This window comes from Exserohilum turcica, assembly GCF_000359705.1.
Source record: "Exserohilum turcica Et28A unplaced genomic scaffold SETTUscaffold_4, whole genome shotgun sequence".
NCBI classification, from domain to species: domain Eukaryota; kingdom Fungi; phylum Ascomycota; class Dothideomycetes; order Pleosporales; family Pleosporaceae; genus Exserohilum; species Exserohilum turcicum.
This window is the reverse complement of record NW_007360247.1, coordinates 1680929-1693087: the sequence shown is the minus strand read 5'-3', so window position 1 is coordinate 1693087 and position 12159 is coordinate 1680929. Positions and strand designations below refer to the sequence as shown.

Genomic DNA, 12159 nt, shown 5'->3' with positions numbered 1-12159 from the left:
GGCTCAAGAGAATGTAATAGTAGTCTGGACCGTAGTAGTTGTAGTAGACCATCATGAGGATCGTCTCGCGGTGCACGTCCTTGTTGATTAGTAGTTGACCACTTTCGGTTGAGCGCCTCGACTGAGATGCGACTTCGGGTATGGCGGCGATGTGGTAAAAGTGCTCCGAAATGGACTGAGCCCAGAAGTCGGGCCAAGTGACGAGGCCGTGGGTCGTGTAAGGAGCAGTTTTAAACAGTCCGGAGGGATCCTGCGAGGGAAAGGCATCGCTGTCGAGGAAGAGGACGTGCTGGAAGGACGAGAAGAGGATAGCAAAGGCCTTGTACTGGTAGTGCTCGGGAGCCTTTGCGTCGGCGGCAGTGTCGTAGATGTTGGACAGGACAATGCAGCGGGCGTTGAGCGAGGGGAGGACAGTGTCGCACACTGTTGCGTCGTACTTGGACCAGTCGTCAATGAAGACTTCCATGGGCAAGTCACATCCGGTGCGGCGGAGCATGCGCAGTGACACCAACAAGATGGGCATGTACTTTGCGTTGGCCGTGGTAACGATACCGGTAGTGTCTTTGGTAAAGGGCACGTGGGGCGCGAGATTCGAGGCCGAGGTGCGCATAGCATAGTGGGCTCTGAACAAGGCCGTCTCCTCGTTGTCGGTGAAGTTGACCAATCGATTGGGGTGCTTCTTGTGGGGCTCGAGCGGGACAAAGTTGATGAAGGACTCGAAGCCCTCGTCGTCGAGTTTCAAGGGCTCGCATTGGGGTTGGGCGTCGAGCAAGGCCGTGGCGAGCTCCGACCAAAAGTGCTTGACTGGGGCGCCAAAGGTGGAACTGGCGGCGGTGATGTTGTTGCCTGTGAGCATGGACATGTGCATGCCGACGGAGCCATAGTATTTGCTTGTGAAGAAGAGGAAGCCGCTAATGCAGAAGAAGAGGGGGATGACGAGCAGGCGCGGGATGGACGAGTGCGAGGTAGTGAAGAGCATTGCGGGGGGGGGGCCGCGGTCGAGGGCGCGTGGGTGTGTTTGTTTTGGGTTTGTCGATGGGAGGAGGAGAGGGACGGGGAGCCAGTGGGGAGATGGGACAACAGGGACGGCGGGCGGGATCAAGGTAAGATGAGGGCGAGAGGAGGGCGAGAGGAGGGCGAGATGAAGGCGGAGGAATGGGAATGGAGGCTGTGATGCCACTGAGGCTACGGCGATAGCGCGTACAGAGGGCTGGAAATGAGGAATGGCATGGGTGGGATGAGTTGGGGTGGGCGGACATGGACCGACGACCACGACGAAGGATACGAGCGGAAGCCACTACTCCAAACGGGCAGGCACGCCACGGCGGGCAGAGAAGGCGCGACCCATGGCGGCAGCCAGCCCAAGGCCCATCTCGACACTGGTGCGTGGTGCTGCACTATGTTACTTACTATATGCTGACGGCGCTCCCCGTCGCCGTGTTGCGCGGGCTGGCTGGTGCTGCGCCCCCTAGGCGTCGTTGGTGTAGTATCGTGTACGACGGTGTCGCAGCCGTGCGTGGTGTCTGTATGGGCCTTGTAGCAGCCGGCGGGCGGGTGCTTGACGAGTGCTTGATGTCTTCTGGTGTGCGAACAAGCCTTTTGCCACGGGCTAGCGCATCGGCTGCTCAGCCCTCTCTGCTGCTCTCTGGCGGCCGCGAGAGCATGGCGCATGGAAAAGGAGCTGAGCAACGCCCGGGTAGCGGTTGGCCATGGATGGATATTGGGAGACACAAAATTAGAGCCGCTAGCTGACTGATAACGCACTCGCTGCGTGGCGACGCCCCGCGAGTGCGACAGGGCGGCCCCTGCTCCCGCCGCAAACGGTTTCCTGTATTCATTCATCCCACGTCCAACCATCCATCCCCCATCCATCGCATCCTGGTCTCACCACCACCCCCTTCGCCCGCTCCATCGCACCCACCGTCGACGTAGCAGTAGTACTTATATAGTCGCGCACGCTGCCTTCCACCCGACCCCGACCCCTTGGCTTCCTCCCCCACCCCTAACCGCCATGCCCTCGAGCGCAAAACACTGCGAAGAAACCCTAAAAGGCCCAACTCCCCATCCCACGCCCTCACCGTATACTACACCACGTGTTGCATTCCATGGGAAAGAAAAAAATTTAGCGCGCATAAGGGGCGCGTCCACAGTGCCACTTTAGGTGGACTGTGACATTCGGAAATTGACCCACACAAGTGCGCCACCATCCGTTTTCTCTCTCTCGAGCGCGCCCTCTTTCTCTCTCTTCCCCCCCCCCATTCTTCCACTCTCCCGCTCTCATGACCGGTTGAATGTGTGCTGTATAGCCAAAAGGGCCCCGCCGTCGTTCTGGGCCCGCCCCTCAAATTTTGCCTTTTTCCCTATCTTTTGCCAATACTCGGTAGGCGAGGAATGGGCATGTACATACTAATAAGCAGTAGTGTATAGTCAGCATTGGCATCTTGGATGTTTCGCTGGGCGTCTGTGTATTTCAGAACACGAACAAACTCCCTATTGGTGGACACCAGTCGCCATGTTCCGCGTCCTGCGAATCCAAGCACAAGCCAGCCGTGTTTTGTTCCTGGCGGGAGATTGTCATATCTCGGGTTTAGCGCTGCCATTTGCCCTCTCCACCTGGTGCCGCGGCTTCATCTCATCTTGTACATGGAGTGCCAGCTAGCATGGATTTCTACTAGCACACACACACACCGCTCCATGTAGTTCCCACAACCTCTCCCGTGCAACCTTGCACAAACAACACCAACAACAACAATCTTAACGCCGTATCGCACGCGTGTACGTCCATCCTCGCGGGTCACTCAAACTCCCGACGTTGCGCTTGTGCTTACTGTGCGGGGCCGAAGAGTCGCCGTCTTCTTTCGCATCTCACACCCATCTGGTTAATGATAGTTAATGATAGTAGCCCATAGTCTACCGCTTTTGGATGCTCTCCTCGCCCCCAAATGACCAGGGTCCACGTCTCCAACACCACGACGCCCCCATCCACACACACACAGCTACATTGTGCAATGCACATGTCCCGTCTCACACTGTGTGCCTCTTTGATTCTAAAAGCTGATACGTAAATTGCAAATCGCAGCCTCAGATTAATTTTGTTTTGAAAAGCTGGGCGGGAATGGGAACTGAAGCAAAAAAAAGTACAAATTGGACGGGTTAGCAATGCGCGCACAGGGGGGGACAAGGGGGGGGGGCTTTTGTAGGAGAGAGCTCTTGGATCTTTGGAGACGATTGTTTTCGTGTGTAATGTCTGGGCCTTGAGCTTCTTCTTCTTCTTCTTCTCCTTCTCTCTCTTTCTTGTGTCTTTTTTTTTCTCTTCTCTCTCTCTCTCTCTGACATTATCGACTGGGGCTTGCCCTTGATTTCTTGTCTTTCTCTCTCTCTCTCTCTCTTCTTCGTGTTTCTTCTTCTTCTTCTTCTTCTTTTTTTTCTTTCCTTTCTTACATGGTACAAATTGAAATTAAAAAGTCGAGGGTTTTGCATGGAAGGGGGGTGGGTTGCAAATGGATATTAGGGTGCGGTATGTGAAAGGAAAGGAAAGGAAAGGAAGGGAGGGAGGCAGTTCTTGTTCTTGTTCCTGTTCCTGTTCTTGTTCTTTGTTAGTTTTTTTTATGCGTAGTTGGGGGAGCAATGTTTGTTTGTGGTTAAATCGTTTTTTTCCTTCTTCTTCTAAGCCGTAAGGTTTAATACGTCTTCTAATAATTTGGAGTTTGTTCGTCTGTTTTTTTTTTGTTTTTTGGTTTGTTAGTTTGCTAGTTAGTTGGTCGGTTGGTTACTTGGTCAGTTAGTTAGTTAGTTAGTTAGTTAGTCAGTAGTAGGGTTCTGTAGAAAAAAATGGAGAAAAAAAAAGTTCTGGTTTATTGTGGTTGCAGACTAAGTAGTGGTGTTGAGGTGCGTAAATGTGTGTGTGTGAGAGAGAGCAGAAAAAGACTGGATGAGGAAAGGAGAGGAGAGGAGAGAAAAGAAGAAAAATAAAAGAACTGATGTGTGTGTGTGTGTGTGAAAGGAGAGAGAGAGAGTAGAAGGAGATTATATCCAAGTGTGACAAGATAAGAGAGAGCATCAGCATCAGCATCAGCATCAGCATCAGCAGCAAACGTCCGACATGGGGACTAAGCCATGTAAGAAAGACTTTTTTTTGAATCGTGTCAACGGGGGCGAGGGCGCACCGTGATGTGATATATGTGTATGCGAGATAGTAAGTAAGTAAGATCCATGGTTGCCTATAACAAAAGTAGTAGTAGTAGTAGTAGTAGTTAGTCTGACTTGTTTGGTATACGCGCGATACGATACGATAACATATAATATATAATCTGCTGTGGTGTGTATGGCTGTGCCCCTCTATATCCACACACACACACACACACACACACACACATACACACATACATATCCATACCAACGAGTCCATTACATGTACACAACGAGTCGCTACTCATTACACAACAGTCATTAATTTTCTTATTACTTTTTTTTCTTTCTTCCTTTTCTCTTTCCCTTGTTTTTTTGTTTTTTTCTCTAATACTAGAGACCTGTACGTTAACTGTTATATTAGCCGGCAGATTATGCTTAAATATTACCCCTGCTGGAATCACCCCCTTCCCCCCTTACGTGAGGTGAGCACTCTAAACATGCGCATATAATGTAATGTATGTAAGTGCCGACTGACGACGACGACGACGACGACGGCGACGCACGTGCGATGACAATGATAATGACAATGACAATGACATGGAAGGGGGTAAAGGTAGTTATCCTCGTACATACATAGTTTGCCAACAAGCTAGCTATTATGCACCCTTGTTGGTACGCGCGCGGGCGGAAGGGGGGGGGTGGCTTAGGGGGGAGGGAAACGTTATGTTACTTTGTGACTTATACGTGCTAGTGCGAGTGAAGAAAGTAATTACCGGGAGACCCGGATAGGAGTTATGTCCGGGGTTTTTTTTCTATATTTTTCAAGTCGATCCCCAAACACCCCCCATCCAAGGTATCGAACTCCGTCAAATGAGGTTTTTTCCGTCTATACGCATCCGTGCCGTAGGTAGCCTGCAAATGCCACGAATCTCTTAAATCGACCGATGCTGTCAAACTCCACCAAAAGCCAATCTTGCCCACGCCAGCCTTATCCGAAGAAACCATCCCATATCAAATTGCACCTGCAAGATCCGCGCTCCAGATGATCGATACCTATGTACGAGTGTATTTATGCCGGCGACTTGTTGGCGGGGTTGGACACGTTGCGTCGGTCATCGTTCATCGAGAGAGAGCCAAAGCCGGTTGAAAGGAACGCAAAGGGGTCGTTGCGCCCATCGCCCCCGCCATTGGGAGCTCCCTGCGCAGGATACGCGTCGGCAGAAGAAAAGGCAGCCTCGGCCGAGCGGCTGTCAAACGGTGTTGAGTGCATGCCGCCGTTGGGCACGTACTGAGCACCCATCGGAGGGTAGGGGCTAGCCGCACCCATGCCCGAGGGCAGAGCATACGAGCTAGGAGGTCCACCATACTGCTGAGCTGGGAAACCGCCACCGCCATAGCCAGCAGGGCCATAGGGACCCGCACCAGGAGCGGCGCCCATCGAAGGAGGGCCCATACCGAAACCGGAGGGAGTGTCCATAGGAGAGGGGAATGCAGAGTCGGCAACAACGGCGGCACCAGCGCGGCTAGCGCCACAGCGAAGGCAGGCAGTGTTCTTTGCAAAGTTGTGGTATCCACATCCGTTCTCACCGCACTTCCAGTCTCCAGCGCGGAAGGGGACAACACCAGTGCCTCCACGCATGTGTCCGCCACCCATTCCGTGGCCATGGCCGTGGCCCATGTGGTGCTGAGGGGGACCCATCATGCCCGGGTGGCCTCCATATCCGTAACCACCGTAGCCCATGGGGTCGCCGCCTGGCGGGCCCTGCTGCATCGCGGGGAAAGAGCATCGGAAGCAAGCTGTGCGGCGCTGGAAGTTGGAGAAGCCGCAAGAGGGGCAGTTCCAGTCACCGGGGCGAGGGCGGTTCTTGCTAGGAGGGAATGGTGTGATGATGTCTGAGGCACGATCGAGGACACGGGTGGACGAGGGCGAGACCTCAATGGCCTTTTCGTTGAGGGCGCGGCCATTCATGCAGAGCGACTCGGCAGCCTAAACATAAAATGTTAGTTAAAGCGAATGGTGAAAATGACCAAGACTACACGTACCTCTTCGTGAGAAGAGAAAATGGCAAAGCCAGTGCCGGTGGGCTTGTGTTGGTCTGGCGTACGCAGAGTCCAGAAAGCGATTGGGCGACCGCCAAACTGAGTGAACCAGCTCTCCAGCTCAGACTGAGTAGTGTCGTGGGGCAGACCGCTCATGTGGAGGACCTTGCTGCGCTCAGACAAGAAGGCGCGTACGTCAGCCCGAGCATCCATGGGCTTAGTAAGGACGTCGGGGTGGTCCTGGGGCGGTTGCGACTTGCGGATCAGGCCACGCAGAACTCGAGCAAGTGTAACGGCCTCCTCCATGGCCCGCCGCGGCGAGGCGGGGGCAAGAGCCTGGAGGTGAAAGGGCAGGTTGTGCTTGATGGGCGCCGAAGACTGGACAGGCTCCACTTCTAGAGCCGCACAAATGTTGGTCAGGGCGCTAGAGCCAAACGGCAACGACTCTGGGTGGTGTGCCTGCCAGCGCTGGTATTCGGTGCGCAGATCAAATGTACGCGAGTGCTGAAGGTATGGGGGCAGAACGACGGCCTTGTCCCTAGCCTCACGCGGCAGCTGGACACGCAGGTCCCATGAGTCGAGCGTGACAAAGGCAAACTCGAGGTTCTTGGGGGCAATGTGCTCGGTGTGGAAGTTGTTGAAGCGCTCGATTGCGTCGCGGAAGGAGCCGGCGTTGCGGACCTGGTCCCAGGTGAGGGTTGTCAAGCTGGCTGTGAAAAGGGCCCCAGTTAGCGGGTGTTGTTTGTATGTGACCGGGGTCAGGAGGAGGAGGAGGAGGAGAAGCAGCAGCAGCAGCAGCAACACAACGAGGGGCAAAACAAGGGCACATACTGCACAGGGCCGTAATTGGTGTGTTGACGGGCTTTACCAGGACAGACTCGCGATGCAGCTGGAATTGAATCAGCAATTGAGGGCCAAGCTCGGGGTTGGCCAGCCCACCTCTTCGCACGACTTTGCATCGAGCAGAATCCAGCCAAGCTCAATGACCTCTGCCGAGTCCTTTGTAACGTAGACGCCATGCTCGTCGCAGGTCGTGGCTACATGGATGACGACGTAGCGGTCGAGGTTCGCGGCCTGGGGCGTGGGCGTGGGTTGGGAGGCCATAGCAGAAAGTCTGATCAGAGCACGGTTAGTATGGGTATGCCTGGGGCAGTCCAGCTATCAGGCGGCGGGGCGGGCGAGGTTCGATGCGGCGGGCGAGGTTCGTCGACGAGGAGAGGAGAGAGGACGAGGGCTGTAGACGCGGCGGAAGTACGAGGGAGAGGTTCGCCGCGAGTACGTCAGCGGGGGGGAGGGAGGGGAGGTGAATGCGGCAGGGTGAAGTGAAGTGGGGAACAGCTGTCAAGGGCACAGCGAGTGAAAGGGGAAAAACAAAAGCCTCGAGGTGAATGGCGAGGCGAGGTTGGGGTGTCCCAGCGAGATGAAACCAGGTGCTCTGAGATGGGGGACGGACGACCTGAGGCTCCGTGCAATGATCCCGGAAAGATTTCTTGACGTGGATAGCAGAGCTAGCTTAAGGCACAGCACAGCTTTGAAGATCTTGGCGAGGCTCGAGGTTAGGGTCGAGCATGTCACAGAGCGAGCATTGGGGGGCGGGTGCAGACGCGGCCGGGCTGGCTGCGCGAGAGGGCGAGGGAGAGGTTTTATTTTTTTTGTTTTAGTATTTGGGAGCTCTGGCGGTCGTGGATTTTTTGTTTTGGACGAGTTCCACGGGTATTTTTGCCGTGCCATGGTCCCTGGGGGACGGGCAGGCGCTGTTCCGCACGTCGCCATTGGCAGCCATGCACCATGGCATTTGGACGGCCGTGCCAGGCGATAACATGAGCAATGGGCTGAGCAGCCGCTGTATGTACACGACGAGAAATAGGGCATGCCGGCACAGCCATTTGTACACTTCCGAAACGCCTGACGTCCTCTCATTACCGCCTCCACGCGTCTGCTGGCGGCCACGACCCGCGCAAGCTCCGCAGCCGGCCGTGCAGCGGGCGCCACGGGGATGGTTCTTTTGCGGCCGGGCGAGAGGGCGGTCGAGTGAATAGGCATGAGGGGAGTGTGAGCGTGGGCGTGGGCGTGGGCGTGGGTGTGTGGTGTTAGTAGGGGCGGGACGTACTCGTACTAGTTGGCGGTCGGGAATAGTGGTGGCGCCGCCAGGCCAGTCCTGTCTGTCTGTCTGTCTGTCTGTCTGTCTGTCCGTCTATCCAGGGCAGGGTCCAAGCCGGCCAGCTGGCGCATCGTGTATACATATGTATGTGTGCAGCACATATTACTACGTCTGCAGCAGTACACACATGGATGGATACATATATAGCATAGAGGAGCGCCGGCACAACGGGGCATCCCGGTGGCGCCCTTGTGGGTGTGTGTGGGTGAGGGTGTGGTATCGATGAGCGGCACAGGGCCGCACAACACACGCCCAAGGGGGCCCACAGCCAGCAACCCGCCATCAGTAGCCACTCACTGGACATGTGTATATATATACACACACACACGCATGCCATGTGTACGTACATACATGTGTATCCCACACGCCGCCATCCACACATATCCATCCACCTACATGTACACGGCGCCGCGCAGCCAAAGGCGCCGCCGCGACAGGGGCCAGCGGCGTCGACCCCTGGCGATCTGCCCTGGCGCTTGTTCGCGGGGGCCACGTCAGCACGTGACCTGAAACTCTCAACCGCACCGCTGAGAATGGGGGGCATACGGCGGACGATCTCGACGCTGAGCTGACACGGCCTTGCAGCCACAGCACTGGCCCTGTCAGCTTCTAGCACCGACATGCGTAGCAGCAGCTGTTCGTTGGACGCGCGCCGTGTCCTTTACATAGCTGTGCGAGGGCTGCCAACCCCTTAAACTCCTGTCGCCGCCGCCCCCCCCCTTCTGTCCTGTCCTCGCCGCCGCCCCTCTGCGAATTTATGCACCTGGCCCTCCCTACTGGCACACGGCCGCTTCCACGCCCCGGGGAATTTGCACTGGCCGCCTGCGCTCCCAGCCCACAGCCCTTAGCTCGTGTCGCTATCCGTGTCATTCGGGTCCGCCAGCGTCACCAAGCATGTCTTCTCGGCAACGGGGCTTCTCGTCTTCCCCGCAGGCTGCGCCAAACGGACGCGAGTGAGTATTCACCCTACCCGCTTTTTGAAACGGCGGACAAAGCACTCCACTCGCAATATCCGCCGCCGCCTCCTCCTCCTCCACCTCCACCTCCGCCTCGACTACCCTTCACTCTTCTCCCGACCGCGTCCATGCCCTTGGCCTCCTAGTAACTCTTTTTTTGCAGACAGTCTCGCGGCATCATGGGCTTCTTCAAGCGCTTCCGCCGCAACAAGACGTCAAAGAAGAGCGAGTCGCGTGTCCGCAACGACCTCTACGCCCCCGCCATCCCCGAATACCACGGCCCAGACCAGTTTGTGCGCCTGCCCGACAATGTCCTGCGCCGCATATTCGAGCATGTGTGCCCCCATTCCGCCGACGAGTCGCTCGACGGAAGCGAGGACAGTGGCAACGACGGCTGCATGAGCTGCGACATGCGCGACCTCGCCCATTGTGCCCTGACAAAGCGCCAGTGGTACGGTGTCGCCGCAGGCCTGCTGTACGTGCTGCTTACCCTATCCCGACCTCGCCGCCACGCTTGCTAACCTGCCTGCAGATACAACAGCATCCGCATCGACGCGGTGCACTACTGCGAGCTCGAGGAAATCTACGCCGACCAGCGCCGCCGCAAGTCGCGCAACGGCGATGAAATAGACGCCCCCACCCTGCGCCTCCAGCAGCTTGGCCAGAGTGTCCGCGGCAACCAGTACCTCGGCCAGCGTGTGCGCCTCATCAAGCTCCCGTACATGACCCGCGAGGCCTGCAAGGCCGACCTTGCGCGCACCATATCCGGCTGCCCCAACCTCGAATACATCGATCTCCCCGACGGCTTCTACAGTGGCGACCAGTCGTGCCAATTGCTGCGCCAGGAGCTGCAGGCACGATGCCCGCACATCCGCAAGATGAAGTACACCGAGGGTGGCGAAATGGCGCTCGAGTCGCTTCTCCAGGGCTACTGGCAGGAGCTCATTTCGCTTGAGCTGCACAAGATCAACGTTGAGCCCAGCATCCTGAGACAGGTTTTCGGCATGCTCCCGCGGCTCAAGGAGCTCACCATTACCGGCGCCCAGTGGCTCAACGATTCGACTTTCCACGATGCTCCCGGAATCCCGCCCTTTCCCGCCCTCGAGACCATCAAGCTGGACAAGTGCAACGCGGTAACTGCAAATGGGCTGGCCCATTTCCTACACAACCCCATGTGCAGTGCCAGACTGAGGACACTTGTACTCAAAGGCTGCGCCGGCTTTCCCGTGGCCTCTCTGCACGTTGTCCTCAAGGCAGCAGTCAACCTCAAGACACTCGAGTACACGGCCACGGTGTCTGTCTCTCTCCCGCTGGACCCCATCCCGCCCATGACCTCGTACACGTTGCATAAGCTCAACTTCGAGGTCATCTCCGGCTCGACCAACCAGGTCTACTCGCCCTGCTCGTCTTACTACCAGTATCTAGCCAATTCGCTCACGTCCAACTCGCTGCCAGCCCTACGCGAGGTTTGGGTTCGTGATCCCGACTTTCCAGAGATCCTCACGCTTGTGCCGCCTGTGCGTCCGTTCAGCGAAGCGCCCCCGGCCTTTTTCAACCAGCCTCTCGAGGTCTATTCCAAGGGTCTGGACGAGCTGGACTGGATCTTTACTTCCATCCTGCCCCCCGAGGGCGCGGGCCGTCGAGCGTCCATGTCGCAAAGCCGGCCATTGAGCAGCTATTCGGCACACAAGGGTCTGGGGCCGCAATGGGGCGGAGATGCCCGCAAGAGTATAGTGGTACCGAACGGGTTCGGTGGGTTTTTGGCCATACCGGCTGATAACGACGGAAGGCCAAGGAGCGCGGGTCACATGGCGCCTAGCGGAGGCTTTGGGCATGGCTACTCCAACTCTCTTGGTGGCAATCCCCGTGCCAGCTGGATGTCCCACGTCGGCCGCGAGAAGCGGGCTTCGAGGGCGGACTTGTGGCGTTAGCTGATCCCTTTCTGGGCGCACGCCATGCATGGAACGGAGCATCTGGAGCATCTGGTTACTGACATGTGTCCCCCTTTACTTTCCCTTGTCCTCCCTTCTTTCTTCTGGATACCCGTCCATTTCTTCTTTTTTTCTTCTTCTTTTTCCTCTTCATCCATCATATCTGTAAGATACCAAGAAGGTTTTTTTCTTTCTTTCTCCCTTTCTTTCCTTTGATTCTGGGGTTCACGGCTAGGCTATGGTGCGGCGCACCTCAAGGACGAATTATGTATGGCGACTCAGGGCAGAACCGGGTGAGCGTCGGACAAGGATAACCTGAGGTGAAGGATCAAGTTCTCCATGGTTGGCCGAGAATTTGTACATACGAGAAAAAAAATACCACTAGAGTGCCCGAATCCACGAGACTGGATCTCGTATCTATAGCAGCGTGTCCCTAGCTTAGTGTTGTGATTAGCCGCTTTTTGCGTAAACACGGACCTGCATATGTAGGCTTTTTAGCCGCACTGCAATGGTCTCTCTCTCTCTCTCTCTCCATGGTGGCATTACTCAGGCACGCGCTGTCCTCAACCGCCGGCTCAATATGCATGTCCAATGTCATCTTTGCGTGTTCATTCCCCAGGCCAATGCTCCGACTCCCGCAGACCGAGCCCCGCACCGGCCTGGCTCCATGCGCCCCTCAGTCCGTCTGGACCTCCCCTTTCCCGCCGTGGCCGCGTCCTTTGTGGGTTTTACGAGCCAATGCTTTGTGTGTGTGTGTGTGTGTGTTTTTAGCGCGTACAGAGCGGGCGTCTCTCCAGCCTCGGGCACGGTGGAGGGGGGGGTAGTGGGTAGTGGGTGTGTGTATGTCCAGGTGGTATTAGTATGGGCACATGGGCGTGGGCAGGCGGGTAGTCGGCTGCTGGTTGTCGACAATTAATTCCACAAGTCCAACCACGCACCA

The 12159-nt window shown here is 56.5% G+C and overlaps 4 protein-coding genes across 4 annotated transcripts in view; 1 reads left to right on the top strand and 3 right to left on the bottom strand.

Moving 5' to 3' along the window:
* Positions 1-979, bottom strand: part of SETTUDRAFT_155423 (glycosyltransferase family 71 protein) — a gene marked incomplete at both ends in the record, with an annotated part of 1902 nt that extends 923 nt beyond the window's left edge. The window contains one exon of the mRNA XM_008030325.1: positions 50-979. Within this exon, the coding sequence (XP_008028516.1) occupies positions 50-979 (930 nt within the window). The remainder of the gene's footprint in view (positions 1-49) is intronic.
* A 1079-nt stretch (positions 980-2058) lies between these two features.
* SETTUDRAFT_164399 (uncharacterized protein) lies at positions 2059-2855 on the bottom strand. The gene has a single exon (XM_008030324.1). The coding sequence runs from the start codon at positions 2598-2600 to the stop codon at positions 2361-2363; it is 240 nt and encodes a 79-aa protein (XP_008028515.1). The 5' UTR covers positions 2601-2855; the 3' UTR covers positions 2059-2360.
* Positions 2856-5200: 2345 nt separating this feature from the next.
* On the bottom strand, positions 5201-7275 carry SETTUDRAFT_155421 (uncharacterized protein; the record flags this gene model as incomplete). The annotated part of the gene is made up of 4 exons (XM_008030323.1): positions 5201-6118; positions 6175-6881; positions 7003-7060; positions 7111-7275. 4 exons carry the CDS (start codon positions 7273-7275, stop codon positions 5201-5203), a joined length of 1848 nt encoding a protein of 615 aa, XP_008028514.1.
* A 1807-nt stretch (positions 7276-9082) lies between these two features.
* Positions 9083-11594, top strand: SETTUDRAFT_164397 (uncharacterized protein). Its single transcript, XM_008030322.1, has 3 exons — positions 9083-9285; positions 9452-9763; positions 9821-11594. The coding sequence occupies exons 1-3, from the start codon at positions 9227-9229 to the stop codon at positions 11217-11219; spliced, it is 1770 nt and encodes a 589-aa protein (XP_008028513.1). The 5' UTR covers positions 9083-9226; the 3' UTR covers positions 11220-11594.
* The last annotated feature ends 565 nt before the right edge of the window (positions 11595-12159 follow it).